At 52.8% G+C, this 22185-nt stretch overlaps 1 protein-coding gene and 1 long non-coding RNA gene across 3 annotated transcripts; one reads left to right on the top strand and one right to left on the bottom strand.

Annotated features, from left to right (window-relative positions):
- Window positions 1-10737: 10737 nt before the first annotated feature.
- On the bottom strand, window positions 10738-17882 carry LOC106803937 (uncharacterized). 2 transcript variants are annotated; one of them, XM_087444795.1, is made up of 4 exons: window positions 16916-17882; window positions 16560-16702; window positions 15334-15485; window positions 10738-11593 (listed from the first exon to the last, which is right to left on the bottom strand). In XM_087444795.1, the coding sequence occupies exons 1-4, from the start codon at window positions 16936-16938 to the stop codon at window positions 10796-10798; spliced, it is 1116 nt and encodes a 371-aa protein (XP_087300921.1). In that variant the 5' UTR covers window positions 16939-17882; the 3' UTR covers window positions 10738-10795. The 2 variants fall into 2 exon arrangements, with proteins under 2 accessions (XP_087300921.1, XP_014652481.1); XM_014796995.2 differs by lacking the exons at window positions 16560-16702; window positions 16916-17882 and adding an exon at window positions 16434-16537.
- LOC147914469 (uncharacterized) lies at window positions 16611-18488 on the top strand. Its single transcript, XR_015555481.1, has 2 exons — window positions 16611-17813; window positions 18211-18488. It is a non-coding gene; the product is annotated as an uncharacterized LOC147914469 (long non-coding RNA).
- Window positions 18489-22185: the final 3697 nt, after the last annotated feature.

The following is a 22185-nucleotide window of genomic DNA, read 5'->3' on the forward strand; positions in this document are numbered from 1 at the left end:
AAATTAATAAAGACTTAATAGCTCATTACTGCTTTATTCATTACCAGTTTGTTTCATTTAAAATTTTATTACTTTTGAGGTCTGAAACGCCACAGCTGAAGTTAGGTCATAACCATTTAAGGTAAAGGTCCTCCTACAGGGGCGGGGAGATCAGGGGGCCGTGGGGAGGGTCCCTGGTGCACAGGCGCCCATTGCCCGGCGAAGAGGAGCCGGACGCCATAGCCTGTCCGGAGCCGCTCCCACTGCGCCACCTGGTGGAGAGCCTCTGGAATAGCCGGGGAGCGGCTCCAAGCGCATCCCCGGCAGCAGCATCAGCACCAGCGGGGAGCTTGTCAGAAATGCCGATTCTCAGGCCCCACCCAGACCCGCTGGCTCGGAAGCTACGGCAATATCCTGCCATTCCCTCTTTGGCTTCATTTCCTCATACGCAGACTGAGACCAGAACCAGCAGGTGTCCCAGGATTTAGGACGACTAGCACGTGCGTGACGGGGAAGAACCGGGACTTGCAGAGACCGGCTCCGGCGTCCCCTCTGACGTGGATGCTGGAGAACGGGCCGTGGTCGCCGCTGCCTTCTGGGTCTAAGTAGGAGTCTGGTGACTGCACGATGCCTCCGGAACAACAAGCGCTCCTAAGTGTGTGCGTATTCCGCTTGGTCTCCTTTCCAGGGAATCTGTAAGCTGACTCGCATCCAAGTACATTCCTCTCATCTGTTTTTTTTTCGCCACTGCTTTCATTAATTATAGTTTCAAAATGGCATTAAAGGATCACAAATCGCATTTTTTAAAAAACATTCTTTGGGTACAAAAGTGAAATTTCCATACATAGAAACAGAACATTTTTTTCCCATCAGATCTGAGACAGAAATAGAGAAAACAGTTAATCTGACTCCCAACTGTCCAAATCTAATGGTTCTTCTTTTCCGACACCCGTCTTATAATCAAAGATGTGCTGGTAAAACCAGAGATGTTGATGGGAGAGGCCTGGCCCACTGTGGGGTTACTATTTGTGATGACGCAGGATTGAGCAGCCATAAGAGGGAAGGAAAACAACTGATTTTTCTCTAAAATAGAACTTCAAGAAATGGAAACTCATTTCTGCTCTGATGGGATGATGGAAGTTTTGTTCTGTCCAAGCTGCGTCAGGAGTCTCTGAAGAGCAGGGGCCGGTGTCTCCACCTTGTGAGAGAGCTGGGTCCTGCGGACGGGCACGCTGCCGTGAGTGGAGGAGACAGGGGCAGGCAGTCACCCGGCTGCAGGTGGAGCGTGACCATGAGAACGTGCAAGCAATTGTTCCATGCTTCCCCCAGGTGGCCGACGAAAACAAAGTGAACTGGATTCATAAGAAGTGAGTTAGCTCACCTAAGTGCAAATTCCTCATCCGCAGGATTAATTGTCAAAGAGAGATGAGAGACTCTCTCTTCCCAGAGATCTCTAAAAGAGGGACCCAGGAATGCGGCAGCAGCAGTGTCAGCCTACTTTGGGATCTTACAAAATCTCCGCATAAAAACAGAGAAGCCAGAAAGCAAAACCAAACACCCATGAACATTATTTATGACAAAACTTGGTGATGCAGTGTCGTCACAAACACCAAAATAAAAACAAGGCCTGGACAAACCAGTGACAACCGAGACCTTCACAGCCTCGGCGACTGCACGGGAGGAAGCAGAGGGAAGCAACCAGGCATCTGATGGACCCAGGACAGAGGAGCCCCAAGGAGCCCACAGTGATCGTTGGCGCACACAGGCGTCCCACCGGAGAACGGGAGCTGAGCCCGGGAAGGGCTCTGTCCAGTCCAATAACTTGTGAATCCTGCAAAGGACCCACAGCCAGGGCTGCTGGACAGCAGGGTGGCCCCCGAGGTCAGAACCATGCTGGGGCTTCCTTCCAGGCCAGGGCCCCGCACGGAGGGGAAACACAAGTGTGGGATTGAGCACAAAGGGCAGTAGGGATGAGGAAAGAAGGGTGTGGACACACGTGGGGGCAGGGCGCAGAGCCAGGACGCTCGGGAGGAAAGCCACTCACTCAACACACTAGAAGAGGGGGCTCGGGAAGTAAGACCAGGCCTCCAGCTAAAAGTTCAGAACTAGTCTCACATCAAATTACGCTGAGCAGCACCAAGCCTGTGAGGGTGACTCTCCTACGGTATTGCTAAAGGAAAAAGGGGACGGGAGGCAGACTCCCACCTGCAGGGCCTCTGCAGGATCCGCTCCCCATGGACTTGGGATAGGAAGTTCCCATTATCTTCCTATCTCCCCATTATCTTCTTATCACTCAGATTTTAGTTTAAATATCAACTCATCAAAAAGTCCTTCCCATAACCCCCAATCTAAGTCACTTAGCCTTCATCACATCACGTTATTTCAATTCTCTGAGTAACATTTATCAATGTCTGATATTTTTAAGTAAGTATTTTATTGAGGTACATGAAACACAAATATACGTAATGAGTTTGGCCAACAATTTCCTGAAAACAACCTACAAGAACCAGATCTGGTCACAAAGGACTGACTTTAGTCACCGGGCGAGAGAGGCTGGAGCTTCACCCACCTGCTCACGTGGCTCTGCTTACAGCCTCACCAAACCCCGAGTGCAGAGTCTGCAGGGAAGAAGAGGAAGAGGAGAGTCTTGATGAAGAATCTGCTCTAGAACCACACGTATGTTGGTAGCGTGTCTACTAAACTTCACAATGGGAATGTACAAACTTGGAGAGTCCTGGGGGATCAGCTCCTCTTCACTCTGCTGGTCAGATGGGAGCTAATGGGACAGTTGTCCAGGGAGTCTTGAAACAAACCACACCTGCTGAAGATCCAGTGGGCCCCAGACACACGCTGTTACTAATTCCCAGTTCCTGAGAGCAGAGTGGGGATGACTGCCCTGAGCAACTGCACATCCCAACAGCAGCTCCTGTAACTGGCTCGGGAGCCGTGGTAGAAGCCTTCTCCACAGCACATCAGGAGTGAGGCTGCCTGTCTGGAAGACATACAGACACTACTTTCACCAACAAGATCTTAAAAGATGCGTGGAAGACATTCCTACCCATTGCCATGGCTTGGCCAATTAAAAACAAAACCAAGACTGATGGATTTTGCAAAATTATATCGTATTATTGTAAACTATACCATGTAGTAATTCCAAATTACTTATTGCAGCAAATTAATACACCCCCTAGTACCCTGTAAATTGGTATCAAATGGTGCACCCCTAGATCTCCTTTCACCCCACACAGCTAAGCAACACTGCCTACCCTTCCAGCAAAAGGCCAGAATTTGATCAGAAAGGCTCTGGTTCCATGGGTATGTAGTAAGGTTGAGGACAGAAATGACAGGGAAGAAGGAGAATTAGACGAGGATCTACACAATAAATGGTGAGATACCCCCACCCCCGTCTTCTGTTCCCTCTCGGCTCTGAGAGTCCAGCAGCTGGGCTTCCTCCGGGTACAAAGAGAAGACAAGAGGATTCTCTCTCAGAAAGTGACAGCAGAAGAGAAAAATCATAGACACTGGCGGTAAGAACCCCCTCGATTGAAATGGTTCATCTGAAACAGGGACGCCCACACACAACGAGCCCCACCTGAGTTTCTGGTCAGAACTTTAGTGCCTTGCTCTTAAACTTGGATGAGTATTTGAGGGTCACCAAGTATTTGAAGGAAGGCTCTAACACAAAAGACAGAGACCAACACAAATAGTTTTTTTTTTTTTTTTTGCTTGAGGAAGATTAGCCCTGAGCTAACATCTGTGCCAATCTTCCTCTACTTTGTACGTGGGTGGCCACCTCAGCATGGCTGACGAGTGGTGTAGGTCCGTGCCCAGGATCCAAACCAGCGAAGCCGGGCTGCTAAAGGGGAATGCACCAGACTCAGCCACTACACCATGGGGCCAGCCCCGACACAAATAGTTTTTTAAAAAGTGCAAGGAGGAAGGAGACGGGAGCAGAAAAAATTTCAAATCACTATGGTATATTCAAGAGGTAAAAGAAGGGTATTGGCTTCGTAAAACAATAACAGGAAGTTATTCAAAGCAACTTTCAGAGAGCGAAAAGAGCACTTTAAAATAATAAAACACGTCAGATATTTTTAAAAAAATCAATTGAAGGATCAGAATGAAGATTTTAAAAGCTTCTGAAAAGTAGAATGAAAAGATGAAAAACAACAGAAGAAGAAAAAGTAATTAAGATTGGCTTGGGAGCCCAAACTCAACAACTGGATACTTTCCAAACTTTTGGATCCAGCCAAACTGCTTACTTTCAGACACACAGAGTCTCAAAACAGTTAGCTCTCACACACCCATCCTCCGGAAGCTACTGGAGAGTGCGCGCCACAAAAGGATGGAGAAAACCAAGAAAAAGAGTGATATGGGTTCCAAAACACATGAGCTCCAACAGAGGAAAGGACTCCCCAAGATGATGAAGAAGGAAAATTCCAGAATAACAGTGGGAAGAGAAGCCTAGGGAGCATTTAACACCTATCGGAGTGGGAGCTGAGCCTCCAGGAGCAACATCTCAGAAGAAAGGAGAAGGAAGGGGAAGGAAGCTGACTGAATACATGATGCGTGTCAGTTCACCTGGTCATCAGAGGTGGGGGAACGAATGAGTGACCAACGCATAGAAAAAATGCAACACAATGGAGCCTAGAGAAAGAAAAGTTGTACCAGAAAGACAACATAATCAGGATACACTGTGAATCATAAGGTCATGACAATGCAAACACTGCAATTTACCCAGAAATTATGACATTTTATGAAGAAAGAATGGGAAAAAGTAAATACTGAGGAGGCGCCAAAAGAATTAAATCCTCATCAGGCACAGTAAGAACTCACCAGACAATACGTAAAACTAGAAATCAAGAAATGGCACTCTCAGCTTATCATGCATAAATGTAGACATAAAACCATAATAATCCCCTAAAAGGTTTAAATCTTGCCTCTAAGGAACAGGAATTAGTAGTGTGGAGGGCAGAGCAGGACACTGCTTTTCCCTTTGTAAGTACTGGAAAACATTCTGCTTTTAAAAACAACTGCATGTAATATTGTGATAAAAATCAAAACAAAAACTAAAACATCCTCAAAGCTGCCTGCCATCAACCGTTTGGTATTTAAGTTGGAAATCACGCTTAGACTGGCTTTTCCCACCACGAGACTTTCAGAATACAGAGTATTTTCCTAAATTTATCCACCTGGAATTCACTTTAGTAATGGTATGTGGGAGAGATCTGATTTTGCTGTGATTTTGTTTTCCGTTTGGCTTTGTGGTTTAATGGACACAGAGGTGACCCCTCATCACGAATCCTTCTCGGCCGAGTTGTCTTGGATGACACGTCACGTAGGGTGTGCCCACCTGGGCATTGGCTTCTTCAGGGGGCTGATGCCTGGGTCCCCACAGAGGAGGGAGGGGTCAGAGAGGGTGATTCCTGGAGACCAGAGAAGATGAGGGCTTGGGGAGATGTCTGGAGGGAGGAAAACAGGCCTGCGGGATCAAGGACTTGAGGGACGGTCATCGAGAGGGACACTTGGGGCAGTCGAGAGACGCAGGTTTCTGATCTGAGAACTCAGAGGGCGGCAACTTTATCTTGAATTTTCACAACCTGAGGAGCCACACCCCCCGGTGTGTTTTTTAGGATTTCCCATTGTTCTGTCCTCTACCTTGTCTGTCGGCATTTTTTTAAATCTCTTGCTGTCGCTGCAGGACTGCTGTTCACTAACTTCTCCACCAGACATTGAATAAACCTACTTTTCGGTTTCTCAATATTTTTTCAACAATGCATAAAATCACACAGATAGGGACCCACACTTTCCCTTTTGCCTCAGGCTCACCCATGTCTCAGCATCACTGTGAGATCTTGTCTCTATTTAGTAACTTGTTCACATTAAAATATTACTCATGCTGATTACTGAGATTTTGGTGCCTCTTAAACTTTGCCCCCAGGGGAATGCCTCACTCTCCTCGCCCTAATCCCGGCCCTGCCTGGGTGAATGTTCTGTCTACTCACGTGGCTCTGTCTGGTCTAGTCATCCAAACTCCTGCTAAGCTGGCCTCAGGCGAGCCTTCCCTGTCACCCGTGGGGCCACGGGGGGAGGCGTGGGAGCAGGCCCTCACGCCCACCCCACAGACTCCAGGGTGTGCTCCCATATTCCCAGCTGCACCTCAAACGCAGTCTCAAACACAGGGCTCGGGGGATCCAATGCCGGCAGTTAATTGTCCAACACGTGTTTCCCGAATGTTCCATGTGCGAGGCTCTCTGGGGTGACACGAGGTCCCTGCAGAGGGGACTTGCGGGGCAGAGCCCCCGGGAGGAAGGTAGCTTGACGTACTTGAGGGATGAATCCTAACCTTGTCCTAATTTCCCTTCTTTACTTAAGGATTTCTCTTTCTGCTGGTATAAATTATGCCACACAACGTCTGTCCTTACATCTTTCTCTGTGTCTCTAAGTATCTTCTTGGAAGGAGCCAGAAAGAGACTTGCTGAGTCGGTTGGAAGAAGCTCTCTTAGGGCGCCTCTATCACTCCAATCACTCAGCCTGGGTCCCCTCCCCCAAATCCCCAGCGGGGAGAAGAGGTGACATCAGTTATAATCCGAGGGTGTTCCCCTTGACCTCAGCAGAAAGAGGAGATGAGGGCAAGGGGGGAAAGGAGGAAACAGTCTTCCTTTTGTGGTAGATCAGGAAATAAAGGGAAAAAAGGAAGAAAAGGGTTTAAAAGGGTGGGGAGGCCCCTCCAGTTGCTTTTCCACAGTCAAACCCACGGAGGGATTAGGGCCCAAGTGTGGAGGAAGGGCGGGCAGGAGATGAGAAGTCTGCAAGAAGCGAGGAAACGCGTCATGGGGACAGAGACCTTCCGTCTGGCCTTAGCAGATAGAGGAGACGGGGGTCTGCTCTTGGAAAAGAACTGTGAGATGGAGCTGTTGAGTCTGTGGGATAAATGCTCCCCCGACTCGACCCTTTCCTTTGCTGATAATTCTAATCTGACAGCAAATATACTCTGCACGTTCCGAAGGGCATTCTCAACCCATCAGCCAAAATCACAGGGTCCTGCAGTCACCTGGCTCTTGCTCACCAGCTCCTTCCAAACCCTCTGTGATGCGGGCAGGAATGGCCGTCTACACCCCTTAGATGACCTCACCTGGAGGACCCAGGACGCAGACCAGGGTGTCAGATGGGGTGACAGGGTGGTTTTACCCCTCCCCGCTGCCATCTGTGCCTCCAGAAAACCCGCAGGCCCCACAGCTGGGTTTCTCAGGGGCTGGTTTTCACCTTCTTTCCTCATCCCATTCTCCATGTCTCCCCTGGCCCCGAATGCAGGTGTGAGCACAGGGCCTCCATACCTCCCACCTCAGCTCGGTCCCCACCCTCGCCCCCACCTTCCAGGAAGGGGGCCTGACAGGCAGCAAAGAGCTGGTGCAAAGAGGCTTAGATGAGGGGAGATTCCTGGGTGTGAAATGCATTCCAGGGATGGTGCTGTGTTCCTGGGGGTGGGGAGGAGAAGCAGGCTCTCCGGGTCTTGATGTTTGCCCCGCAAAACCCAAAGACGTCGTTTCTTAGCAAACATCTTTGGTCTTCGCTCTCTCTGCCTCCCCGACAATCTGAGCTCAGACGGGCGGGTTCGGCTCCTGGGTCGGCCCAACCACCCCCAACGTGTCCTAAATCAAACCAGGACCAGGAGATTTTCAGACACTCCACAAGATTCATCTGAACGGTATTGACGTGCCTTTGAAGGCAATTATAACTAGGTGAAGGGAGGAAGTCGATTTGGCTAATTGTCTGCTCAGATTCTTCCCCTGTGAAATAGGGGATTTAACTAGTTAAATGGTTCTCACCCAGTTGTTGAAAACAAGGCTATGCGTCGTTAAATATCATTTAAGACATTGTTCGAAATGGGTGCATCATAGTTCATGTTCTAGAAGATCCATATAATTAACTGCTCTACTTTCGTTAAACTTTGCAAATTTTCTCCCAATTTTTACTATTATAGACAAAGCTCTTATGTGTGTCTTTAAATATTTGACCATATGTGATGAACATTTTCATTTTTTAAATCCAATATAATAGTAAAAGAGGGCATTTCACTATTTTGTGTTACTTTTTAAATTTAGAATAACTTTTTTAATTTATTTTTTTATTGTGAAATTTTTGTTGTACATTGTTGTTTGTCAGTCACCATACAGAATGATAACGTTTTTGTGTGTGTGTGTGAGGAAGATCAGCCCTGAGCTAACATCCATGCCAACCCTCCTCTTTTTGCTGAGGAAGATTGGCTCCAAGCTAATGTCTATTGCCAATCCTCCTCCTTTTTTTCCCTTTTTCTCCCCAAAGCCCCAGTAGATAGTTGTATGTCGTAGTTGCACATCCTTCTAGTTGCTGTATGTGGGACGCAGCCTCAGCATGGCCAGACAAGCCGTGCGCCAGTGCGCGCCCGGGATCCGAACCCAGGTCGCCAGTAGCGGAGCGTGTGCACTCAACCGCTAAGCCACGGGGCCGGCCCCGAAAACTTTTTAAAATATGTTTATTGCCCATTTATAGTATATTTTCATTTCAGGGGGTGCTGTCCATCTTTTTCTGAATGTGTTAATTTCTCTGCCATTATAAATATAAATGCTCTCATCTCCCCCTCCTCCCCCCGTTTGTCCGTGGTAACTGTCTTTCCTGCGTTAGTGGCAGAGCAGTCTCTTATGTCTTTATTTTTATACTTGGAACGGTTGTCTTAGCCCGAGCAGGCCCCCATATGCCACCTTGTAATTAAGAAAACTAGGATCTATGAGAAGAAATCTGCCCAGGAGTTACATCTAGAAAGTGTGGAGGCCAGAACTGAGCCCCAATCCTACCTCCGGCCCTTCCTTCTGCTCCTCACGGTTCCTCTGATCAGCGGACCAGCAGACAGGCATGGGGGGGCCGGGGAGAGGACGGGGGCAGCTGCCCAGGGAAAACCAGGGGCGTGGAACCTTGGTGAAGCTGCCTTCCTGCTGTGTATCCTAAATCATTTCCTACCAAATACCAGTTCCCTAAAGACTTTCCCCCTGGTGAGGACAAATTTCCTGCAGAGAACATAAGAAAAACATAGAGAGAAAGCAAGAGACTGCTCCTTGTAATTCTTCTGCATCTACAGGAAGCTTGGAGATGCCAAGCTCCTTGCAGAGAAAGAACATCGATCACCAAGCCTCTTAGCCCAGGCAGATTCGTGCCCACATTGCCCCAGGCGTGTAAAACATGGTTGGTGATTTCAGTATCCTTTCTCTGGTCACTACCACAACCCAGCACATGGTAGGGGCCAATTAATATTTGTTAATCATTCTAGTGTGGATTACACACATTGTAAGGTGTTTTAGAGGCAGAAAGTCAGAGTCAGAGAGAAAACCTCACCCTTCAGGTCAGCGGTCAGCCAAGCCTTCGTCCCGTTCCTTCTGAACAGGACAGCTACCTTGTCCCCTGCCACGCAGCTCTGCTCCCCTCTCTTCTGCCCTGGCCCTGGGAAGTCCAGAACATTCCCCCTTGAACAGATACACAGAGGCACCCCCTCAATTATACCCACATGGGTAGAGGACAGCCTGGGGCTCTGCTCCCCAGGAGCTCAGTCTGGGGGAGTCACACCCCCTTTTCAGCTGGGACAGTCCTTAGGGCAGGAAAAAGGGGTGGGCACTGGGATTGTGGGACAGATAGATGTGTACCCACCAACACCTGGGTGGTCTGGAGTCCAAGACCCAGGCACTGACGAAGATCCAATTATAGACTCCAGGCTGTGAGGCAGGCCCAAGAGCGGGGAGGCCTCCCCAGACCCTCCCTGACAGAGGGGGACAGGCGGGTGGATTGGGAGGCCCCCCCGACAGAGGGGGACAAGTGGGTGGACGTGCGTGCACTAAGAGGCCACTGCACCATTGTTCACGAACGTCCTGGCAGTTTGCGCGTGGTCGGCCCTTTCCTGACCTCACAGAACGTAAGGGAATAAAGGGAAACGTGTGTCTGTCTCTCTCCCTATGTCGGTGTGGCCGGGTGGGTACTGGAAGGGCCCAGGCCAGACTGTGAACTGGAGAGCAGAGATGCATTTCATTCATCTTCCCCATTCCTCCCTCAGACCCGCTCATCTCACGCTGGGGTTGCATTAGGCCCTACAGGGAGAGTTGGGAGAGGGGGGCTCGTGTTCAGGAAACTGCCCAGGGGCAGGGACACGCTCAGCGTCCAGAAGCAGCCACACTTGGCTGGGCAAATCCTCACACTTTATTGACTGTTAGCCACGTTCCACCGTCTCTGAGCTCTTCTAGGTGTTCACAGGACATCTTTTTTTTTTTTTTTAAAGATTTTATTTATTTATTTTTTCCCCCCAAAGCCCCAGTAGATAGTTGTATGTCATAGCTGCACATCCTTCTAGTTGCTGTATGTGGGACTCGGCCTCAGGATGGACAGAGAAGTGGCGCTTCGGTGCGCGCCCAGGATCCGAAACTGGGCCACCAGCATTGGAGCGCGCGCACTTCACCACCAAGCCACGGGGCCGGCCCTCACAGGACATCTTGAGTGCTCCAGTCGGTCACTCCACACAAGGCAGGACAGGATTTTTAGAATTCCTTTTTCCCCATCTAAAGAGACCCCTTATGTCCTCTGCCTGCTTGCCCCGCACTTTGTGCCCTTCCTTCCTGACTTCGTTCCCTGAGAAGAGTGTCGGGGGGACCTCTCCACGGCACAGTACGCGGATCTGCACGTCCCTTTCAATTCTGCAGCGTGTTCGATGTGTAGAGGAACCACAGTGGATCTAATGCGTCTCCTAGCGCTTCACACTTACTCAGGTCATTTCCACCATTTTGCTGTGGCAGCAGCTTCAAGTGCTGCCCCCACGGCTGCGGTCGCTGGGCGGGTGCCCCAGGGGTCCCACCGAGGTCCTGTCTCCGGCGGGAGGGAAGGAGGGAAACTGCTCCCGATGCCCGGCAGGCACCTCCACTGGGTAGAGCTGAGGCCAGAGCGGATTCGGAGGAGGAGCAGGGTGCTGCCTGGGCTCCTGGGGCGGAGGGGACCCCTGGGGCCAAGGGGGCTCCTGGGGCAGATGGGGCAGCTGCTCCCAGGACCCCAGGGGCTGGGAAAGCGGCTGCTGGGGCGACATCCCTAGATCCAGAGCAGGAGGCTGCCAGCCCCACCAGGGCTGCTGTTCACTGGCGGGAGGACTCTGCGCCCAGCCCTGCACAGCCCCGTCCTCACACGCCAGGAGCCGGCTGGGGTCCCCCAGATGAGTCCCTGCACCACCAGCTTCCAGCTGTGAGAAGGGCTGTGTGGAGGCGGGAAGAGGATACAGAGCTGCAGGGCTGAAGCCCAGGGAGGGAGAGGGATGGAAGTCTCCAGAAGGCTCGCTGAGTGCGCTGGCTGGAACCTCCAGGTCAGATGAGGCCACATTCAGGCCCAGAACACCAGCATGCCCCGAGGGGACGGCTTGACCAGAAGCATCCTCTGACTCCCAGGAGAAGCAGCCGGCGTTGCTCTCGGGCCCCGGAAGGCCCAGCTGACAAGGGCAGCCAGGGGCGCAGGTTCCCCCCCGACCCGGTCCTGGAACCTGGGCGTCTGCCTCCACACCAGGCCTCCTCTGGGTGCTCTTGGGTATTCGAGCTCTCCGGTTCTGAAACCAAACCTGGGGGGCAGGGATGGAGAGAGAAGGAGAGGGAGACAGACGGGGGGAGAGAGAGAGAGAGAGAGGAGGGAGAGAGAGAGAAAGAAAAGACATTTTTCAGTCAAGCTCAGCCCATGACCACCATCACTAAGCAACATGTGAGCTGAGTTAAACAGCTGTCAAATGAAACTTCTAGAGTTCAGAATAAAGGCAGAGTCCTTGGCTGGGCTGATTCAAACCATCCACTGTGTGGCCCAACCTACCTTCCAGGAGAACGTCCCCAAAGCGCCCAGCTTGCGCACACGCATGGACACACACACACACACACACACACACACATGGGCACATGCCCACGCTGTGTGGAAGCTGCCACTGTGAAACTGTGTGCCCCGCTCTGCCTTCGTCAAGTTCCCCTCTTGCTTTCACTCCTGAGCCTTCTTCTCTCTACCCACCAACCGCAAGGGATCCTTTATTCTCCAGATAATCTTTCAAATAAGCACCCCCCGGGGGGATGTGGGAGATGGGGAGATGCTGGTCACAGGGCGCAAACCTCTGGTTATAGCCTTAACGTGTCGTGTCTGCCATCAAGAGCACTGTGTCGCACACTTGCAAGTTGCTGGGAGAGTAGATGGGAAACCTTCTCACCACCAGAAAGACATGTGGCTATGTGACGGATGCAGGTGGTGATCAGATCAGGACATGTAAGTGTATGGAAGCGTCATGTGCACGCTTTAAACTCAGTGTTACACATCCCCTGTCTCTCCGCGAGGCTGGGAAACAATCAACACAAAACTGGAAAACAACAAAGAAGCCCTTTCCGGCAGAATTTTTAAAGCCCTGGAGATCATTGCCCTTTTTTCCAGATACGTTCATTATGTGTTAAACAAGCATTTGTCAAAATAATCAAAAATGTATTAAAAACATACTGGAAAACAGCGAGGGGCTGAATATACGAACTGACACGGCCCAGACCACAGAAGACAGTGGAACACTGACCCTTGGCCTCCACAGCCATCGCCTCCTTCCAACTCAGGACCAGCCACCAAATCTGCTCCCCGAGCCAACACACAGGGCACCCCTCTGGAGGCCGCCACAGCCTCCACCACGCCCACTGCCCCCTCGGGGCTTGACTGGACCTGGGCTGCCCTCCTGCTGCCTTGGAGGCTCTGCCCCTCCAGCGATGGTGCACCTGCCCTGCCCCAGACACTCGCTTATTCCGGTGTCTCCCTTCCACAACACAAGGAGTGAGACGGACACCCCTCTGAGTAAAGCCCCGTTCCACCCCCACCCGAGTTCAGAGTCAGTTCCTCGCTGGGTCCTTCCCCGGGGCCAGGCGAGTCCTGGGGGCAGGACAGCTGCTCCTCTGCCTCCTCTCCCTGCCCAGACACAGGCGGCCCTGCCTCCTCTCTCCCCATTTCTGGGCAGGCCACGCGGCCTCCTCCCTCCCGCCCTCCCAGGTTTTGAGATGTGGTCCTGCTCCCCCCAGGACTAATTCTTCTCCTGGTGGCCCCCTCAGCCCTCACCCCGTCCGCTCAGCCAGGCCCCCCCTTGCTCTCCAGGAGCACAACAGCGGCCTCTCTACGGGCCCAGCAGCCAGGTGAGCCCTGAGCCCTGAGCCCTGAAGGTACACAGAGCTATAGCAGAACTACACAAACAACACACCAGGCGTTTTTTCTGCTTAGAAAAAAAACTCCTCCAGTGAATTGCAAGACAAAGGCCCAATCCTCCAAAGGTCGGGTTCCCGGAACTCCAGCCCTGCTCCCTCCTGCACACACCCTGGCCTCAGGCTGCCTGCGCCCAGGGCCGGTGGGCCTTGGATGCTGGGTGCTGGATGTTGGTCTGTGCCCAAACCAATCCAGCTGTCCTCCCTCTGGGCCCTTGCAAATGCTGATCAGATCTTCAGCCCAGCAAACTTTGCCAGCCCCTCTGGGCATAACTGCGTGTCTCCCAGGTGCCTCCTGAGGGACCCACGCCACGGACCCATCTGAGACCTTGAACTTCAGGGTTTCACATCCCGGTTCCAGGAGCTGCGAACTGTAACCGGAACCGTTTACTGAAGTTCCAAGTCCAGTTCTTTTGACTGTAAATGGTTATGAAGTTGCACCCACCTCTGAGGGTTGCAATCACTTCCTGGTGGGCTGCCTGTCCCTCTCTCTGAGTGCAGGTCCCGAGCCAGCTGATACGAGGCCACTGGAGGCTTTCCACTCTCTCTAAATTAATGTCACTGCTTACAGCTATCGCTAAGCTTTTCTGTATCCCGGTCACTTTGTAGTTTGAAGCAGCTTGTGAGGCGGGGGGCGCTCCATGGAAAGACGTGGAAATTCATTTGGAAAAATTCAGTTCAGGTTCCCACTGCTTCTAAAACCAGGTAGCGCCCCAGCCCTCACCGTCCAGGTTTACCTCTGAGCGCCTACTGGGTGCTTCTGGTAACCCTTCCCTCTCCGGGCTGTGGTTTAATTATCTCTGGGGTTACGTAGACTTTTTTACAATAAAATTCTTAACAGTCGCCTGGCACACAGTCAACCCTCAATGGATGCCATCCCACTCCGCCGTCTTCCTGAGCACCCCGGAAGGGGCTAGGGAGGACACGGTGGGGTGGGGCCCCGGGAGCTGAGACCCGCTGTGGGGTGGCTCGGCCTCTGCCGCACACGAGAACCACCTGGGGAGACTTCAGACACCCCGGCCCAGTGGAACCCCAGACGTCAGTAGACTGTAAAGCCCTGCAGGAGGTGACAGCACGCGTCCAGGCCTCGAGCGGCTGTGGGGCAGGGGGTCCCCATACTGGAGTCACCCGGTGGTTTAAAAACTTCTGAACACCCGGCCCACTCCCAGAGATTTGGATGGGACCCTGATAGTCTAGGAGCGAAAAGCGCTGGTCCAGGGCAGAGACTGCAATCCTGGCTACACGTCAGAATCATCCGGCGGTCTTCCCAAACAGCCTGCGGATATTTGGGCTCCACTCAGAGAATCGGATTCCATTTAGGTCCGAAGTTCTTCTCAAACTGGACCACACACTTCAGTCACCAGGGGACGGGGGTAAAATTCCCCATTCCCAGTCTGTACCAGACTCATCACAGCAGACTTCCTGGAGGCGGGACCCAGCCCCCTCAGGGGATTGTGGCATGTCCCCAATGCTGAGACCCAAAGTATCAAATGATCCGGGACCCCTGGGACCCTGACACTCTTTTGGGGATCGCTGTGAGGTCAAAACCACTTTCTTTACGATACAACACCCAGACGCCGTCTGCCTGCCCCTTCTCACTCTCTACTCTCTCAGGGACTTTCCAGAGGCTGGAGACCCCGCACAACAGATGGGATGCAAAGATCTGAGCACTCAGCTCCAGTCCTGGCATTCTCCTCCCACTCCTCGCACTAAATTTTCTGGCTGTGAGAATGTGGTTGCTTTTCTTGAAAAATAGGTTGTTTAAGTTAACATGTAAAGGGTTTATTGTGGTTATTTTTAAATGAATTAGTGCATATATTGAAATTTCTCGGTTTCCATTTCTAACATGGTAAATATTTGAGGATATAACCCACATCCGCCAGTTTAGACTCCATCCCTTGCTGGAGTTGTAACCTAAGTTACTAAACCTCTCTGATCTTTATTTTCCCACCCAGTGGATGGGATAATGCCCACCTCACAGGGGTATTGAGAGGATTAACACAAAGTCGTTTTTTAAGCCAGAGTTTAGACAGGCTTTCAATCCGCTGGTCCCTCACCGGCCCCTCCCTCCCGTCAAGGAGCACGGATTTACATTCACCTGAATTCTTGACTCAGGGACCTGGGTTCGCTTGGCCAGCTCTTCTCGGACGGTGATATCGGGGTAGGCATCCCTCTCAAAGGCCTCAGTAAGAATCTTGTACTGGTGTTTGCTGAACTTGGTCCTCCTGCGCCTGCGGCCTCCTTGGGGTGCTGGAACAGACACACACTGGGTGAGAGGAGGGGCGTTAGCCTCAGGCCTCACATCTGTCCACTGACGCTTGCCCCCCGTCCAGGGCAGTGTAGAGCTGCAGCCTCTGCTGAGAGGGACTTGTTTCCAGGCGCGGAGCTCGGGCCCCGCAGCAGAACCCGCTCCCGACCGCCCTCACCCGCACGTCTTACAGATGCCACGAAAGTCAGGGCGCCCCACACAGATCTCAGGGCGTCTGGCATGTAAACTCTAATTGCAACTAGATGCGCACATCGAGGTACTGGCCTGGGTGCCCTGGACCTGCCGAGACTCCATTAACACGTCTCTACTGCCTGTGCTAGGACCCCAAATACACAAATGCTAAGAGGTGCCAAAATCCAAAACATAGGGAAATTTCTCGAGAGAAAAACCTGACAATGGGGGAATTTCTAACACTAACGCTTGTATTTCCTCTCGTGTCCTGGGGGAGCCCCTAGTCTTCAGTTTTAGCTTGGGGCCCCCACTCCGAGTCCATCAGAGTTCGGCTCTCTACTGACACGATTCAGTTCAAAACGGGATTCACTCCGTGGAGAAAAACGGCAAAATACGAGGCCCAGGTGAGTCTGGGCTCCACCGCCCGCCCCCCAGCCCTCAGAGCTCCGGAGTGCCACCCCACCCCACAGAAGGGAATTCTCCAACTTTTGAGCTGAAAACATGAAAACACACTGTACCACCATGGACACCTGCTTCCATCCTGAGTTCCTGGAGGGCGGCTTTTGCAGGTCTGGTTTGCGTTTTAGCCCCCCCTCCCAAGTCCCAACACCAAATGTCACCATTCGCAGAAAACCTCCAACCACACCAGGTGAGGCTGCCCTTCCGCACCCATGAGACATCGCCAAAGAAAGGCCTGCCCTGAGCCCAGCCTCTCTGCCACCCTCCCAGCCGGCCCTCCTCTCCTGGGAAGGACTCACCATCTGAAGACATGGCCCACCGAGCAGGGACCAAGTGGGAACTGCCGCCTGCCTGCCCCGGAGCCCTGGGGAAAGGTGGAGGGACCCGCCCAGCTAAGCCCCTTTTTAGCACTTTGCAAGGCCCACCTCCCTGCACACTAATCTTCTCTGGAGAGGATGGTCCCAGCAGTGGTGCACGGACGTTCTTCCGGTTTCCCGCCAGAGCAGGACTGTTCTTGTCTGCTCTCGGCCTTGTAGAGCCCTGGAGACTGAAGGTACCTGGGTCAGGGCTGAAGAAACAGGACTGAAGTTGCCAAGCACAGCCATGGAGTGGTGCAGGCCATGCTGACCACGCACGTCACCAACGAGGGGCACAGCCACAAATGAATTAGTTTCAGAGAGAAAAGGAAACACCCCCTTCGCACCCCACATGCGCCCCTCCTGCCCGTGTGTGCACGGCAGACCCCCAACACCAGAGGTCGGGCAGACAGGCACCCTCTTACTCGGTCACCGTGGAACCTGCCATGCTCTTTCCTCCTCCGTACCCTCCGAATTACAACGTGCAACGTTTTATTCACAAAACGAGCTTTCATAAAGCAGCTGCCATGGTGCCTACGCGGCACCTAGAAAGTGGTGAGCCAGGTTTAGACTTGGATTTATGCCGTATATCAGAACCCCCTGCTCTGGAGTCTGGATGGATTGATCAAGTCCCAGGGTGTTTTAGCAGCACATAAACCATGTAAATGGAAAAGACCCTGCCCTGAGAACCTTCCCCAAGCCTGGGCCACCGGGAGAGGAGGCGGGGGCAGAGGCCGAGATGGAGAGCTGTCTGTCAGTTGCCTTATCTCACTTTGGCAAATGATTAGCAGGGCGGGGCGATAATTACAACACATTTTAATGATCGTCAAGTGTTCCCTTTCAAGCTGCATAGAGTTTTGTTTCTGGCTGGATTAATTTACAAATGAAATGTTTTTGGACATCCTCGTGGGATTGCCTCACAAAAAAAAGGAAAAAGAAAAACTGTTTCCACCAAAGTCTGTGCTGAGCTGAAAGACTAAAGGAACAGCCTTGAAGAGACGGACGCTGGAGAAGCAGAGTGGGGACCGCCCTGGAGAGCTGCTGAGAGGGCCGACTGGAAACGCCAGCGAACGCTTCCCAACGACCTCCGTGGAGAACTGCATCTTGGGGCACCGCCAGGAAATCCGGTTCTCGCCCCTGTGGAGGAAGCTCCTGGCCTGGTCCGAGGTCCCCCAGAATGCTCCCCGCCCTAGAAGGCTCCAAACCTGCTCCAGTTCTGGTTAGAAGCGATCTCATAGCTGCGTGTCCTGGAAGGCCGCGGCGCTCTGCCTGAGCAGATTCAGCATCAGAGAGCCCGCCGGGGCTGGAGGAAACACCTGACGGGTACTAAAGTCCTCCCTCCTGCCCAGGGGACAGTCAGGCCAGCGGCCAGCAGTGTCATCCCCCCCCCCCCAACGTCTCGGGGACGGTGGGAGTGAAGCGTTTTGCAGGGAGGAGGGAGATGACATGATGGGGGGCGCAGAAGTGAAGAGGCCTGGATCCCAGTGCGGGGAGGTTCGCAGGGGGCGGAGGGAGCCCCACATGAGCGGGGAGGGGCTGCGGGCAAATGTGCAGAAGGGGAGACACCCCAGCGTCGTCCAGGGACAGACCGAGCAGAGCAAACGGGCGGCGCCGCGGAAGGCACGTTCAGAACCCCGGGTCCGAGTATTTGGATCTGCGCTCCGGGCCAAGCCCCGCCGGGTAGCTGGTCCTCACCGTCTCCCCATCTCTATCTCCTCAGGAGCGAGGCCAGGCCTGGGAGCCAAGCCAGTCTTGGCCAGGCCAGCTGCCCTGTGTCCTCCTCTGAAACCGGCCACGAGGGCATCTATGTCCAATACACGTGCTGTCGGCCACCCGGCAAGTCCATGGAGATGCGCTGTGAGAGCAAGACACACGCTGCCTTTTGAGCACTCGAGAAAAGGAGTGTGAAACAGCTTGATGATTTTTACTTCCCTTACATGGTGGAAAGGAAGACATTTCTGACATATTGGGTAAAATAAAATATATTATTTAAATCAATGTCACTTGTTTCTGTTTACCTGTGTAACATGGTTACTATAAAATTTAAAATTACGTACGTGGCTGGCTCTATATTTCTACCAGGTGGCACGGCTGCAGCCAGGAGCCCCAGACAGCAGGCACCACAGCTGCCAGAGGCCCACACCCTGGGGATGGCTCCGGCCCTGGGACAGTGCCCTTCAAAGAGAGACACCAGCCCACCTGCATTTATGGACAAGTGGTCGTGTCCTCCTCTCACCTTTCTCCCAAATCACCCTTGGAAACGGGTGACAACTCTCGGCCTGGATCATCTGCCCCTCCCCCTCTCCGGAAGAGGCAGCAGGACCCAGACCACCCAGAGAGCTAACAGCTTCCCGGTGCACAGACGAGTTCCCAGAAGGGAGATGCATGTGGAGATTGTGCAGGTGTCCTCACGGAGGGAGGGCTGGCTCCTCCCTCTGCCTTGTCCAGAACGGCCTTGCCTCAGGACACCAAGTGGCCTTGGTCGGACACTTCGCTTTCCGGGCCTCGGCCTCTGCACAGCAAAATAGGGTGGCGACCGTACAGTAAATCATCTCCAAAAGCCTCTGCAGTGCACACAGGCTGGCCCGGCCTCCTTCCAGCACCACCGAAGGGTTTAACAACTCCAGGCAGGATGGTGGCACCACCATATCCAATCTTTCCATGTGCATTTTCTCCAAGTTTCTGTAAGAGATTATAACTATGAGTCAGAAAATTACCATAAATTACCATGGGGCTGGGACTCCAGGGTGAAGGCTAGATGAGAAATCACATCCCCAAGGCAGCCACACCCACAAGCGGCAGAGCCAATATTTCACCTGAACTTCAGACTCCGGGTGCTGGGCTGCCCCCTGCACCACCCTGGACCAGGGGCATTGGGTCGAGATCTCCAAGGAGCGTCCAGCTCCGACAGGCAGGGCCCGTTCGGTTATATGTCTCTAGAAACCTGGGGTCTGGGACCAAGGACACAGACAGCTGAGCAATTCCTTCCTCCCCGTCTTAATTTTGTTTTATTAGTTTCACTAGGAAAATATACCCTACAAACGAAGTTGAAACCAACAAAAATCCCACACAGTTTTAAAAATTCAAATGAAACATCTCCTCCCCCCCTCACGCCAGCCCCCCAGCACCTGTCCCTCTGATTGCAACCCCAGTGGGAACCATTTGCACTGTTTTTTCAGAATGTTCTTGTATTTCTACACACGACATATTATTTGACAAAAACGTAAACTCTAAATCTATGAGACTGCAGGACGCGCTTCCTCCCCTTGGACGTTGCCTCCTACCAGCACAGACGCCGCAGGTCAGGGCTGCGTGGACTCACCGTCATACCCCCTCCCGCCTCCGCTGACACATGCACGCTTCTCTCCACTATTTCGGAGCTGCGGTGAACGTCCTTTGGGGACTGACTTCTGCTGAGAAGATTCCAGCTGCAGGCTGAGAGTGGGGAGGCTGCTGGCCGCAGCTTAGCCGGGTCATCACACAGGCCGCAGACCAGGAAGCCAGCAGGGGCAGCTCCCTCCTGGGAAGACTCCCGGGCACAGACCGTGGGGCCCGAGAGCAGAAGGGGGTCCCATCTACCAAGCAGCCAGCAATCAGGAAAGAGCTGGCCCCCGTTCCAACCTGTCAGAGAGAAAGGATTGCAGCTGGGAAAGAACTCGTTTAGAGAACGTAGCCTCAAATCTTAAACCCTGGTTGTGTGCGGACTTCACTGCCGGCCTTGGGCAGGAGATCCACCCGCAGCTCTCCACGTTGCCTTTTCACAACCCTTGGGACGGGCGGAGAGCTCTTACCCAAGTGTAAAACACCCGCCATAAAGGGAACAAGGATACACTTGACTTCATTAAAACTAAGAACTTCTGTTCACCAAAAATCTGGATTACAGAGGGAAAGGCGAGACACAATGGGCACAGGCATCCACCGTCCACCAATCCAAGGGCCCTGAAAAATCATGGCCCCATATTCGTTACTGGGGCTGGCACAACGATCACACCAAAGAAAATAACTTTTTTCTATTGTGGTATAACGTAACAGATTTGCCATTTGAACCATTATTAAGGGTACAGTGCAGTGGCATTAAGGACATTCACATGGCTGTGCAGCCATCTCCACCATCCATCTCCAGAACTCTTCATCGTGCAAAACTGAGACTGTCCCACTAAACACTCACTCCCCACCCCCTCCCCCAGCCCCTGGCACCCACCATCCTACTTGCTGTCTCTGTGAATCTGACTTCTCCAGGGACCTCATATGAGTGGAATCGCACAGCATTTGTCCTTTTGTGACAGGTTTATTTCACTGTTGTGACTTTGTTAAATTAACATTTGTTAAGTGGAGCCCTGGGAGTCGGATGGTGAGCCCTGGTTCAACAAAAGACCACAGGGAATTGAAATAAAGAAGTTTATTACTCAAGGGTCCTGGAGGAAGTGCCTTGAGGGGCCACCTGGGGAGGTCAAGGCAGGTGCAGGCAGAGAGAGGCGGGACCTGGGGCACATGCCTTTCTTAGGATCCGCGGGTACAGGGCTTTGGGGTTCCCAGGCTAAGTCCAGACTGATCACTTCAAACCCAAAAAAGCAGGGTTTTTGTAAGCAATTTGGAAGCATTATCTTAGGGGCACACACAAGGAAGGCCTTCAGAGGCAGGGACTGTGGCTCACAGGGCTGCTGGGGAGTCATTCCAGGAATTCACATTTATTTGCTTGTGACTCTGTGGGCTGTTGCCTAGGACAGGGGCTCCATGGTGGGGCCAGGGCCAGCTCAAGGCCCCTGCAGGCCGCTGGCCACACTAACCGAAGCTGAGGCAGCAAGACTCGGGAGCAGCTCAGCTGAACTCCGGACAACCCACCGTGGGTGCCGGGGCGTCAGGAATAGCAATTGCTTGAGCAGTGGTGTGGTAGAGGACACGGGTCTTGCTTTCTGAAGCCACGTAAAGCACGTCGACCCAACGCAATCACGGTGAAGCCTCTGATGAACAGACTCACTCTGTTTGAAATCCCATCCTCAGCCATTGCCCAAGGGGACAGCAAAAGCCATGAGAACAAATCAGGGACCCGGGGAGGGTAGGACCTGCTGAAGTATCTTAGTGACACTCTGCATGACCTGTGTACTTTGAGACGGCTTCTGGAGGTTGGCCTGTCCCGTCCTGAGTTGTAATGGACATGCAGCAAGAGGTCCCTGTAAAGAGCAGACTCCGCCCCGTTCAGCCAGCAGGGATCCACAGCCAGCGGAGCGTCCACCAGCATTTGTGCTAGTGAGGCCTGCGGCATCAGACTCGGAGTGAGGCCTATGTCTGCATGTGGTTGGTTAGTGGCTGAGAATTGCCAGGTGGCTTTTACTATTGGATCTTCTTGGGGTAGGGCATGAGCACCTGTTCCTGTGCGGCCAGTCCAGTGGTGATGGCCGGTCCCCACAGCACAGAAATAAGAATGGCCCTTTTGGTAAGCGAGTGGGAGGTCTCCAGTGAGAGGCCGGGAGGGTGAAGGATGGCTGGAATAATAAAGGCAACAATGTTGCAATAATAGGGGTCATCTATCTCCCTGGATGGCCTGTGGGTGGGGAGGGTCAGGTGGAGGTGCCCCTGGCCCCTTGAGTCAGGGCCACATTAGAATCTGAATGAGACGCTATTTACTACGGGGGCGGGGCAGTGAGTCTGCAGGGTGAGGCCCAGCCTTGCGTTGGAGCAGAGGTAACAGCCCTCA

The sequence above is a fragment of the Ceratotherium simum genome, chromosome 20 (assembly GCF_057802395.1).
Source record: "Ceratotherium simum simum isolate JZ-2026a chromosome 20, ASM5780239v1, whole genome shotgun sequence".
NCBI classification, from domain to species: domain Eukaryota; kingdom Metazoa; phylum Chordata; class Mammalia; order Perissodactyla; family Rhinocerotidae; genus Ceratotherium; species Ceratotherium simum.